The sequence below is a fragment of the Lepidochelys kempii genome, chromosome 11 (assembly GCF_965140285.1).
Source record: "Lepidochelys kempii isolate rLepKem1 chromosome 11, rLepKem1.hap1, whole genome shotgun sequence".
NCBI lineage: Eukaryota > Metazoa > Chordata > Testudines > Cheloniidae > Lepidochelys > Lepidochelys kempii.
In genome coordinates this window covers 39,685,470-39,698,844 of record NC_136390.1, presented here as the reverse complement: position 1 = coordinate 39,698,844, position 13,375 = coordinate 39,685,470, and the positions used below count along the sequence as shown (strand labels likewise).

The window sequence follows — 13,375 nt, the reverse complement described above, 5'->3', positions numbered from 1 at the left end:
GTCCTAGTGGGTTTTTGTTCACATCATTGAACCACGACCTGATGGAGTCCAGCTGATAGCCTTTCCTGCAAAGTCCCAAGATTGAAATAAGCAGACATGAGCTACTGGCAGAACTAGGTGGCAAAGCTTGGATTGTGCCAGCTTGCAGTATATGCCCTTCTTCAGCCAAATCTCTCCTCTTAAATACACGAACTACAAGCTAATGTGTTTGAGAAGTTCTATGAAATTGTGGTAAGAAGGTCTGATAAAGTTTTCTGAGATTTCAAATTAACAAAGTGCAGAAACATATACAAACACACGGCCTGTTGAAATCAATGCAAAGACTCTGACTTCAGTGGGCTCTGAATCAGGATCATAAAAGCAGTATGGGTTCTGGTAAGAAAATTTTACCTCAGCTGTAACACCATTCTTTCAGCTAAATATTCTGAAAGAAGAGTCATTGTACTGATGGTGCCTATAACAATGTTCGATCTGCTGGAAGCCAAAAATGCAGTATATTTTTGTTTTACAGAAAGACAGTCTTAGAGGGATATCAATTGTACCAATTTTATCCTTAAGAGGTTCTCCTATAGAGCAATCTAGCTAACAGCAGGTGTCACTGAACAAAGTAATAAGGAAGAAAAATGAAAGTTGAAGAAAAGACAACTTCTAATTGGAAAAAAACCATGGAATTCATAAAGTTAATGAATACCAATACTCTGTTATGGAGGTGCCAGTTGCAGCTCCATTATTAAGGCTGAGCTGTTTTGCACTTAAATCAGAAATTCAACTGCTTACGTATATACAAAATTGTGTATCCTAACCAAAATTACCAGCACTTACTCTTTGATTATAGAATTAATTTACATTCCTTTGATTAAATTAAATTTAAAATTTAAATTTAAATTAAATTTAAAGATAAGAAATTCAGCACCTGCTGCTAGACTTTTTGTCCCAAATGATCTTATGAAGAGAATAATGCACTTTTTCAAAATTTCCCTGTGGTTTATTTACTGAAATCTTTACTGTGTGTAGGCTACATTTGAAAAAATGTTTTATTTTAGTATTAATGGTCATTTCCCCCTGTGATACACTGTACCTCAAAATAGCACCCTGTAATCCCCATATTCATCATTCATATATTGTTGTGATATTTCATACAAAGCTTTGTATTAAGTACTGTAAACCAACCTGCAACATCCAGTGGCGTAAGAAAAACTGCTTGATTCAAATACTGCTCAGTCTAATAAGATTCAAAATTTAGACTGCATGCTTACCTTTTATTGTCTTTGGTACCTTTCATGCCTACCACTTATACTCACTTAAAATCTATCTATCTTTCTGTAGTTCACAAATCTGTTTTATATTTTATCTAAAAGTGTGTTTTGGTAGAAGTGCTTGGGAAATCTCAGCTCAGTTTACAAAAGCTAGTGTGTGTCCTCTCCACATCGAGGGAGGGGTGGACTGGGTAATGAACTTACACACTAGTCAGGCTTCTGACCAGGGCTAGATGGCACAGTTCTGGGTACAAGGCTTGGGAGATCTGCTGATGCCTTTTCAAGATCTACCCAGCAAGAGGGCAGGAGTGAAAAGGGAACCATGTCTGTGTGCAAGCAGGCACACATGTAAGCAGGGGTATAGAAGGGAGAGAGGGAGAAATGGGGTGTGCACACATGTGCAGGGGAACCTAGGGAAGTAGAGGAGGAGGGAGAATTTGGAGGATAGGAAGAAGAGGGAAACTGGGATGTAATTCCCCACTTGCTTTGAGCTATTCTGGTGAAACAAAGCAGCTGTAGGCAGTTTGACTGACCAGGATGCTCTGACTGTATCATACGACTGCAGACTAGAGTAACACAATCAGGACATACTAGTGCATCTGGCTATAAAAAGTTAAAATTGTTAAAAAAAATATTTAAAGCTGGTAAGTCTAATGATTTGAAGATATGAAGTATCACATAGCATTATCTTTGAGTTTCTTGGTTGGAGTTAATGTATGGAATTTAAAAAACAAAAACAGACATTCCTAAAAAATTATATTAAGTAGATGAGGAGAGTATATATCAGTAATTTAGGGTAAAATACACTAAAGGATGTTGTAATTATTCCCAACCCAATTGTTGTAAATCCAGGAAATTCAGGGTTAAAAGTTAAATTTAAAAGAAAGCCAAACATGTTAAGTTATGGAAATGCCTCAATTCTGCCCTGTAGTGAAACCACGAGGGGGTGGGTTGGGGAGGGGGGGAATCTAGAATGTCTTTAAAAGTCAGTTTAATATAATCTAAGATCACAGACATTAAAATGCCTCAATAACATTCATATAGTTGTTGCATAGAGCCACTGAAGGGCAGAACTAGCTTGTCTGGGAATGCTTTTAGGGTCTGATCCAAAGCCTATTGAAGTTAATAGGAATCTGTTGACGTCAGAGGACTTTGGCTCAGGCCCCAAGACAGAACAAGATCTCTTAGACTTTATCCTGGGGTTAGCTCACCAACTATCCCAGTTTCTATTGCTGACTGCAGCTCCATAGAATCTATCAGTAGTCTTCTTGCCAGATTTTAAAGAGTTTCAGGTTTGCATCAACTCAGTTCTTTATTAACTAGCCTTGACTTAACTATGACATCATATGCTAGCTCATAAAATGGAGTGTAAGTGCTGGCAGAGCAATTGTATATTAATCACCAAGATTCCCTTAAAGGGCAGTAAAACTGTGCTAAATACTATGTCAATTATTAATATTATGGAATTGAAATGCTGGTAAAAAGGAACTTTAAGACTAAGAACTCTAACAGGTAAACAGTGAGCAGTTTTCAAGGTTAACACTTTCTGTCAGACACATTTGAAAGAAGTCAAATTATCATACCAAAATGACTTCTTCCAACAACAATCACGTGAGAGCTGATGAGGATGCATATGTAGGCTAAGAGTCATGTGCTGTGCGGCTATACTTTCAAAGGAACATTTGGAAAAATAAGTGTAACAGTAGCATAAACAGAAACCCAAACTTGTTTACACAAGGGCAACTATTATAATAGTGAATGTCTTTAAAATATATAGGACATCCTATAAGAATGTGTCATTTGCCCTCAAAAGGGATGTCTGTAAACATCTTTGTTTGCATGTCTGGGATTGATGAACAGGCTAACACCTTTGAACATCAAAAGCATCACTGACTAAAACTTGGGGGATTGGAGATACCTGAGGAGGAAGGAAGAATGGATGACAGTTACCTGGAGCGGAAAGACAGTTTCATTGCCAAGCTGCTCAGCAAAAGCAGCAGAGGAGAAAGAGACAAGATCACCAGAGAGGATATGTTGTGCATAAAATGTAATGTCCTTAATTGTACCTACCTATGTTATTTAGAAATTAAGAATAAGTATGTTATGCAGGCTGTTTCTTTGGAGTTAAACTGGATTTTCTCTCTCTCCTTAATATATTTTATTTTTGATCAGACCAACTGAGTTATGTGTACAATATGGCTTTGAAAGGAAGGCAACATTCTGACAAAGTACCACCCAATGACTGGTTGGCTGATGACAAGAATGGCAGGAATAGGTTACAATTACTAGTAACTGATTTCACTTTGTTTAGTTTTTATATTACATCAGTTGCACTGGTAGCAACAGCTATAGTTAATATTATAAAACAGTTCCCATTATAAACTAGAGATTTCTACTCTTGATTTCTAATTTTACTCCTTTACAAAGTTTATTTCAGGCTACTTTAGTGCCTTGTAACTTTCTACAAAAACATCTTTTATAGGTCTCTTTGAACTAACTGCATACATCTGAGCAGACAGTATTTCATTAGAAATAGAGATTAGAAATGAAGTTTTTTAAATCTATTTTTTTGCATCCTATGTTCCCATTCTGTGTAACCACACAATAAAAAGCCTGCTTACTGTCCGCTATGTGCAGTCAAAAAATGAGGCATGCAGAACCTGAGCAGAAAGTGAAACAGCTTGTAATTTACAGAGGACAATGCGAACAGGATGTTAACTCCACTGAAAGAATCATTAAAAGAATGTTGCTATTTTGTAAGGTTTACTTCAGATTTTTTAAAATAGACTTAAAATTACACTAAGTATTATTTTCTTGGTTGATTCTGGATTATACTGAAAACCTGAATTGCTACCTTAGCATTTAGTGAACAGGACGACGGATCTATTTTTAATGGCCCATATACCCTACAAGGATAGCGCTGGCACATAGTTCTATGCCACAATTAGTGGTATCTGTGTTATAACACTTTTTTACTGCTAGAGTGGAGCTAGAGTAGATCTGTACTATGCGGAGAAACAGTATTTTATATTCCCTATTGACCTTAAATATTTCCCATATTATTTTCCTTTATTTAAAAAAAACAAAACAAAAAAAAAACCCAGAAAAAGTTATGGGTCCCAACAGCAATATTAATACAGTGACATTGCTGGAATCTTAACTTTTGCATATCTTGACTTCTTGTATTTCTAACTATGCAACCTTAACATTACTTTAACATTATATGGTATTTTATTAATGATTTTGATTAGTTTATTTTGGTTTTTTATAAACCTTGGGCCAAATTGTGCCTGGCCCTGATACAAGTGCACAGCATATGCATACATACGCAATTGCGCACACGCATAACCTCCCTGCCCACCCTAAATCAAGACTTGTCTACAGTTACAGTGCGGCAGCAGCAGGTGCAGCTGCGCAGCTGTAGCGCTTTGTGAACATGCTGCCTACGCCAACGGGAGACCTTCTTCCATCGGAACAGGTACTTCACCTCCCGAAGAGGCGGTTGCTATGCTGATGTGAGAAGCCCTCCTGTTGACATACTATCTACAGTGGGCGTTAGGTCGGTAAAATCTGCACCCCTGAGTGATATAATTATACCAACATAAATTTGTAGTGTAGACGAGGGCTAAAGGCAAAGTAGAAATCAGTCCCTTTCCTCAGAGCTCTGACCCAAAAACACAGAGTAGCTGGCTGCAGGAGGAAAAGACAGATGCACCCAAAGAAGAAGAGCAATAGCAAGAGGTGCAGCCTCTGCATTTCCCAAAGACAGAAGGCCACCAGTGCTCCTTTCTGGGTAGTGTGATTGAGATTCACCCTTATTGTGGGCTGTGTCTAAAACCTACAAATTAAGCTTCAGACTACTACACTTTCCCCAAACCAATCTCTGAAGCAAAAAACATTTTTTTAAATAATAAAAGGCAACTTTGAATAGAAAATATTTGCATGGAGAATTGTCAGGGATTCAGAGAGACATTTCACTTCAACCAAACAACCAATGACTTCTGATTTGATGCTATCTCTCCTAGCTTCACTGATCCTTGTTTCATGATGTAGTTTGTGTAAATCAATTTTTAATCGCTCACCCATATAAAATTCTATAAAATTAAAACAAACAAGGGATAAAAAAATGCAGTCTGTTATTGTGCAATTAATGTTAATTCCAAAAGGGAAAGGATAATATATAATATTCTATGAAGACATTTATTAAACAAAAGAAAAATCTGCACAGCCTAATGTGGAGTTTCCTTTGTAGAACCACTTTACATGTGGCCAGATCTTCTTGTATGCAATATAATATTACTGAAGCAAACAGAATTCTAGAAGTTCAGAACTGACAAAGTCGGATAATATACTGTACATGCTTTATGATGGCATGAGCTGTTCTGTTGTGTCAAAGCCATGAAATTATAGCCCCTTTTCAACCGAACTGAGAATAGTGTCTTCCATGAACATTGTAGATATTCCCTAGAGTCTTCTTAGATAAAACTAAAATTTTCTTTTTGCAATTTTACAATGTATTATCTTCCACCACTCCTAAATTCAGGAGATATCAGAACTAAAAAAGATGGTTTCCATAGTGAGATGTATAAGCTATAGGCAAACACGTCAGACAGTTAACCTCTGATCAAAACCACGGCAATGTCTCCATCAAACCAGATACACAACAAGGCCTAAGATATCACATTCAGGCCTTACAAGAATCCTATTCTTTCCACAATCATGCAGCACAGAAACTAATATCACTTTATAATGTCTACTCCTTACCCATTGTTAGACTCATTTTTTTGGGGATGTGGCTGGCTGAATAAGAGACTATCTGTAACTCAGTGAAGAAAGTGCAAATCTTACCTGTAGTTTCTTGTATGTAGTGGGGTGATCTTAAATTAGTCTCTTGAATCCTAGATGAATTTTTATTTTTTGTACTTTTTGCAGAAGAATCCCATCTACATGTTGGATATGATTTCCAGAAAAAAAAATAAGCATCATAAAGACTAAAAATAACATCTCCAGGTTAGGCCAATTTTTACAGAGATGTACAGCAGCAGCACCAAAATAATAAGCCAGATATGATAATCCTGTCATAATTAATAACTGCTTCTTATGGAAAAGTGATTTGCCTGCTGGATGACTGTGCATTTTTTGAAGATCATGATGGATATTTCTAGACATAAGATTTATTCCTTAATTGATGGTGAGATTAAGAATTCTCCTAATCAAAATTATAAATTAACAAAAGGGAGCAAAGTAAATTTAGTTACTATTTCTCTCCTGCCATGGGTTCCCCACAGCAGCAGGAGCTCCATCTCTCATCCCAAGAAGTCTCCTTCCACTGCCTTAGATTCCTGGGAATTTATAGCCATTTTGTTTCAAGATAATTAATCCAAGGACAACCTGGAGCTCAGTTTGGTTCTACAACAAAAAAATTAAGGTTGATTCAGGTTTGGTATAGCAGGGCTTTTTGGTAGCCATGTCAGTAGCTTTTCCAGTGCTATGTTTTTACATTGCTTAGTGTTTACACTGCACTGCACTGTTTAATGTTTTCTGATTATTCTCTGGCAGCTCAGGATACTATTTGCTCAGCCCGCTCTTGCTCCTGCTAGGCACTGGCAATCCATGCTGGCTGCAGTCATCTGAGCTGCCTAACCAATGCTCATGCTACCAGCATGCTTTTGTCTTGCCTATACACAAAACCAACCTAGGCTTCATATTAGAATTTTCCATCCTGGCCCTGATGTACATCCCCTTTTCTGATGTACGTCCCCTTGTTAGTTCCCAGCCCAAGGAAGTGGTCATTAACTTGTGATGGGAGACACAGGGCCATTTGATACTCATTTTAGCAAGATTTCCAGCCCAGCATTTCCTCCCAGTGACCATAAATCCATCCTCCTCTGTCAGAGTGCTCCTGACTGGCCAATGCCTGAAGCATTAATCCAAAGGGTTAAAATTATTTATTTAACAAGCACAAAGTTAATATTTTAATAGCCCATTTTTCTTAAATGCACCTAACGAGCTACAAAGATATAAGACTTACTTTTCAAAAGTTGATTTAGCTGCACATAATGAGATTTGTTTTGTTGGCGTATAAACTCTGTTTGTAGATTCTGGTCCACATCCATGCTGCCTTGGTTTAAATTAAAATGGTTTTTCACATAATGAAACACAAATAAAATATTGCCATTAACTGAAATATAATTATGTTCATTCCATTGATACTTGTAAGCTTGTGGCTACCCAAGATTAATCCCATCTGCCCTTTGTCCCATCAAAAATCCAAAGCAAACAAAAAGGCTGTGATCTGTACAATGGCTTCAATACATGTTTCTATTTTTTCCCTTTCATTTAAATGTATATTGTGATATAAAAACCCAGTGCTGAATTTAGCCCCCATTGGAGGCAAATCATTAACCTGAATATTTATGTCTTTCTTTATATAGATTATGTACAACAGAGATAACTGTATTTCTGTTTATGTACAAGAAATGCTGAACAGGATGCAGCTGTTTCAAACTTTGACAGTCAATAAAATGGTTAAAAATGTAAATTATTTTATCATCACATCTTTGTGGTACAAGACTACCATCCCACAGCATATCAGTCTCCGCAAGGACCAGTCTTTAGCAATTAGCCTAAGCCACAGAAGACAAATTTTACCTGATTAGTGCCCCATCATGTTGAGAACATTCCCCTGTTCTTCTACACATACTAAATGTTGCAGTTAATGAAAAGAATATTTTATTTAATGGCATGTGCTGATTAAATGAATCAGTAGTGGAAATCACATTTATTGATTATCAGTTCTTGGCTATATCATCAGCTTCCCTGTGTGTTTACAGTAGGGGTGTAAAATGTTAACCTGCCTTAACTGTTAACCCCTAGGCCAGTGGCTCCAGCTGCACCACCTGGCCAGAGCAGCCCCAGCTGGTTTACTATTTAAACGAAATATTTTTACATCATTTAAACGGTTTACTTTTTAAACGGTATTTACATCCCTAGTTTACAGCTCACAAACATTCACTATGCCTTTTTAATAACTCTCTCAGAATGACAATGACAACTGATTTATGGAACTGAATATGCTTCCCAAAAAGAGCATATGTAGCTTTCTACACTAAAGCACAAAAATATAAAGTTGAGATCACAGAGAAATTAATTTTCAACATTGATTTTTGCATCTTGAAGCTTCAAATCCCCAAAACATGTCATTTGAAGTCTTGAAAGTAGATCAATAACATCAATAATCTCCACAAATAACCAAATCATCATCAAAATGATCAAGTCAGTGAATATATGAAGCTGCCAGCTAACTGGGTGCTAAGTTAATTATTTATCTTCATTTTTATTTCAGAAAATAGAAACTCCAGTAGACACCATTTCACAAATAACGACAGATCGTTCACTGGAAAAAGATATTTTCTCCAGTTACAAAATCTGAGGCAATGTTTGTTTGGCTCCTATTACCTTTCAAAATCCCAGACACTTTTAAAATCCAATTACATTAGCTCACATAGGTGATAAAGCTACTCAGACATGGAATACAACAAAAAAATCCGTGGACAGATGGAGTTTAATATCTATTCCTCAACAATATTGATATAGACAGTATTCAGCTAAAAACAAGAATTAAACTGAATAAGATACTCTTGGATTTAAATAATAAAGTATTACTTAGTTTTGAGAAAATTAGAATAAATGCATGCAAATGGAGAAAATGCAACATATATGTTGTCTGTACAAAGTACATATTGGCGTATTTTGTATATGATATATCTCCTATATACCTTGGATCATTAGCCTGAAGTTGTCTTTAACTAATGCTTTTCCTTAAGAATCTAGACCAAATTTCCAAAAGTGATTTTGAGTGCCCAACTTGAGCCTCTTTAAAAGGGGTCTGATATTCAAAGGGCAGGTGTTTAATACTTTCTGAAAAATCAGACTCCTTTAAAGTGTCTTAAAGTGGGCATCCAAAAATCACATTTGAAATTCATACCATACAAAACGTAAGAAGGCCTATACATAACTGATCAGGAATAGGCCTTTCTCATGAGTGGGAATGAATCAAATGCAATATAGCATTTAACTCCTATTTTCTCCTTTTAATTAAATATTAAAATAAATTCTATGCCTGTGATCATTACTACAGGTACTAACCAGTTTACACTGAATTGTCCAAGACCATTATAATGTAGTATTTCTATAAATTTAAGATTACTTTTCAAAATAACTTTTTAGAAGATTCACCAGATAAAGTCTACATAGAACTGAATGAGAAGAAATAAATAGATCATATCCAGATGGCAGGGAAGATGTTCTCATATCTTTTATACACATTTTCTAACACAGGAAACAAGCATCCGTGAACTGGGTTTTGAAAATGTACAGGTAACTCTTCCAACTGTGTTAAGTGCTACAGAGGACCCTTAACTGAATAAGAGTTTTCAAACTTCAGTAAAAATATGGAGACAGTCTCAACATAATTATACAAACTAGGGGTTACATATTCGTATAAAATAAATACCTCCATTCAATTACTTGCCTGTAATAAAGCTCAGTGCAAGAAAAAAAGACAATACCCATTCTTACAACCTAATTACTCTTTTACTAGAGATTAATATTCCATTTTTTAAATATTGATTTAGTGATATATTTAATATACACATTTTAATGAATTGCAGTTATATTTTACATAATGATTGTTCGGGGGTGGGGAGAGGAAGAGTCACAAATGGAATTTATTCCAATTCCAGCGATGAAAAAAAACCTAGTAACTAAAGCAATTTTATAGAGTCATATGGTAAGAGAAGTATCATAACATCAAGAACAGTCCACTTGGCAAGAATTTTAAGACCAAGTATTAAAAAGTGGCTTTAAAAAAATTGCATCTACAAGCTTTTCCACAAACCAGTACATTTTGCATGGGTATTTCCATTATTTTACAATTTCCAGGTAAATTATATTTGTGTGAAAACTGAGAGGTCAAAAGTCCAGCTACCTACTACCTACCAGATTACATGTGTAAATACAGTTTGCATGCACAAAAATATGAAAATGAATATATCCAGGAACAAGAGTTCCCTTTTAACAGTTTGACCCATTTAGTCTTTGGAGTTACTCCAGGTTTACACTTGTGTAAATGAGATAAAAAACTGGCACTCCACACTGAGTTTTATGGACATGACAATAAAGGAAGGAAGGATATTTTGGAGCAATCATGGATAATCACCAGGGGACAAATTTTCAGACAGCCTTTAACAAGAATATTCACAATTTTTCATACATACCCTTTCATGTGTACAAAGTCTACAATCCAAATTTAGAAACCACTTCTAAAAAAATGTGATCTTAGATCATTTACTGTACTGTGGCACCTGCCCTTTGACTGCTTACATGGATGAAGGGATCTTGTCATGATGTGTGATCCTGTTCCACTGAAGTCGATGGGAGGTTTCTGTTGACTTTTATGGAAGCAGTCTAAGAGCCACGGTAACTTATTTTGGAAAAATTTTCACAGTTTTCACTTAACCTCATAAGAATCTTAAATATAATGGCTGATATTTTCAAAGTAATTGAGATCATTCACGGCCTGAACTTGCACTTATTATGGCTAATAGCAAAGCTCTTGCTGACTTCAGTGATACAGAATCTGACTTTTAGATAAATCTTCCATTAAATTTTAATCAACTAATTTCAGTTTATACATGAATTCTATTATTATTTTCAAACCAAAAGAGTATGCACAACAGAAAATGTTTTCATAGTTTCTGAAAATTTTATGTAAGTATATTCTACAACAGTAAAAAAAAAAAAAATCAAACAAAGAAAATAACTATTCAATAACTCAAAATTTAAAGGCCTTAATTTAAACAATATGTACTTCTACAATATCATCAAGATTTAAATTCTATTTTAAATACCCCATCTAAATAATAATGGTGCCAACTGAACCAAACGTTAATCCATGCATTTCCAGTCTTTCAAAATTAATTGGGTGACAAATGATTTCATTATCTAGCTCTAATTGCTTAAAAAGGCATGTAATAGATCAGCTGCAAAACCAAAGACATCATCTTACCATGGCATTGTTTGAATTGGTTCAATAACCACTTCTTCTAAAAAACAAATGAACAACAGCTGTTTCAAGTTCTGATTTACTTAATACAAATTCTGATTTTCAATTCTAAACTTTCTTTGACTGTGACAGATATTGTAAAACGTTTCAAAGTTGCAAATAAAATTTGCACTGCTAAACTACTCAAAAACTTGCTTACTGGATTTTTTTAAAATCATCAGGGAAAGCTAACACATAATAAAAAAAAAAAATTTCTCCCCCCCAATACTAAATCATTATTAGGTCACTTACCTTTTGGACCAAACACATGTAATCTGCCATTTTGTCCATTCTTTTGGTCCTAAAATAACAATAGTAACATTAAAAATGAAACCCGCTGTAATTACTTAAGACACCCATCCCGCATTTATGAGGGTTCTTGCAGTGATGCAAATTCCCAGTAACCTTAACAGAATTCCACACCAGCATTCAGAATTGGAGCTTTGAAATTTCTTCACCACACATACAAAAATTCAAATAGCAGTAGCTATTGTTTTTCAATAGCAATAGCTAAATGAAGAACAAAACACATCAATTGCCCATGAAAGAGATGCCGAAGTAAATCCTATGGAAAACTAAGTCTTACCTTTATGGTATCTATCCTTTCTAAACAGTTCTGCCTAGTAGAAAACACAGACATTTGTATTAACACATATACTCCTTGAACACTGGAATTTCTGTTTGTTCAAGTGGACACGTGGTAGCAAAACAAAATAAAATAAAATAAATCTGGAAGGCACCAAATTCTTACACAACTGCAATTACTGCAACAATTACTTAATCTGGCCTCTAAAGTCTGACTCAACAAAAAATACACAGGCCTTTTCCCGGGTTTGTACTAGCCTAGGATGCTGGGTTCGCCATTAGGGCCCACACCCACACTAGAAAGAATTATAACCAGATTTATGATCTGATTCAGCAAAGCACTTAAGCACACACTTAAGTCCATCCCCTATTCTGTAAATCCCTTACGTTTTTACTACTGAGCTCACTAGGACTTAAATATGTCTTTAAGAGCTTTTCTGAATTGGAATATTAGTAGATACAAAACACTTTCAGCTGCAATGGTATTACTAATATTGTAAGTAAGCTATTTAGTGTAGACAGGGCACAGGTGATTACAATATGATTTCAGAAAATCTTGTTTCTCTATTGTGAGCCAACTTTCCTCAGTATAGGTTAGCCCTTATCTAAACTAGGACTTTTTATACTGTGTAGCACCAGTACACCACCACACAGCAATGATGTAACCAGGTGCAGGCATTTTAACCCACAGAGTGATTTTTTTTTTAAATGTCCAATTTACACCAGTCTTTTCACCATTAGAGATTCATTAAAATAAACTTGCCATGCCCTACACTCTACGACTCCCTAATCTGGGTCCATGTAGTCCTCTTTTTTCTCCACTCCTATTAAAGCCATGAGGTTGGACCTTGTCAAGGTTCCTTCCCCACTCAGAACTCTAGGGTACAGATGTGGTGACCTGCATGAAAGACCCCCGAGGCAAATTCTTACCAGCTTAGGTTAAAAACTTCCTCCAAGTACAAACTTTGCCTTGTCCTTGAACCCTACGCTGCCACCACCAAGCTTGTTAAACAAAGAACAGGGAAAGAGTCCACTTGGAGACATCTTCCCCCCAAAATATCCCCCCCAAGCCCTACACCCCTTTTCCTAGGGAAGGCTTGATAAAAATCTTCACCAATTTGCATAGGTGAACACAGACCCAAACCCTTGGATCTTAAGAACAATGAAAAAGCAATCAGGATCTTAAAAGAAGAATTTTAATTAAAGAAAAAGTAAAAGAATCACCTCTGTAAAATCAGGGTGGTAAAAACCTTACAGGGTAATCAGATTCAAAACATAGAGAATCCCTCCAGGCAAAACCTTAAGTTACAAAAAGACACAAAAACAGGAATATACATTCCATTCAGCACAGCTTATTTACCAGCCATTTTAAAAAAAGGAAATCTAACGCATCTCTAGCTAGATTACTTAGTAACTTAACAGAAGTTCT

General features: G+C 35.7%; 1 protein-coding gene across 8 annotated transcripts in view; it reads right to left on the bottom strand.

Moving 5' to 3' along the window:
- ERICH2 (glutamate rich 2) overlaps positions 1 to 13,375 on the bottom strand; it is a 46,112-nt gene that overhangs the window by 18,412 nt on the left and 14,325 nt on the right. For 4 of the 8 annotated variants that reach the window (XM_078847959.1, XM_078847963.1, XM_078847964.1 and 1 more), the window contains 5 exons: positions 11,948 to 11,981; positions 11,614 to 11,662; positions 11,326 to 11,362; positions 7,288 to 7,377; positions 6,105 to 6,199 (listed from right to left, as the gene is read on the bottom strand). In XM_078847959.1, coding sequence (XP_078704085.1) covers positions 6,105 to 6,199; positions 7,288 to 7,377; positions 11,326 to 11,362; positions 11,614 to 11,662; positions 11,948 to 11,981 — 305 coding nt within the window. Of the gene's footprint in view, positions 1 to 6,104; positions 6,200 to 7,283; positions 7,378 to 11,325; positions 11,363 to 11,613; positions 11,663 to 11,947; positions 11,982 to 13,375 lie in introns of all 8 variants that reach the window. The other 4 variants (XM_078847960.1, XM_078847962.1, XM_078847961.1 and 1 more) reach the window with 4 other exon arrangements.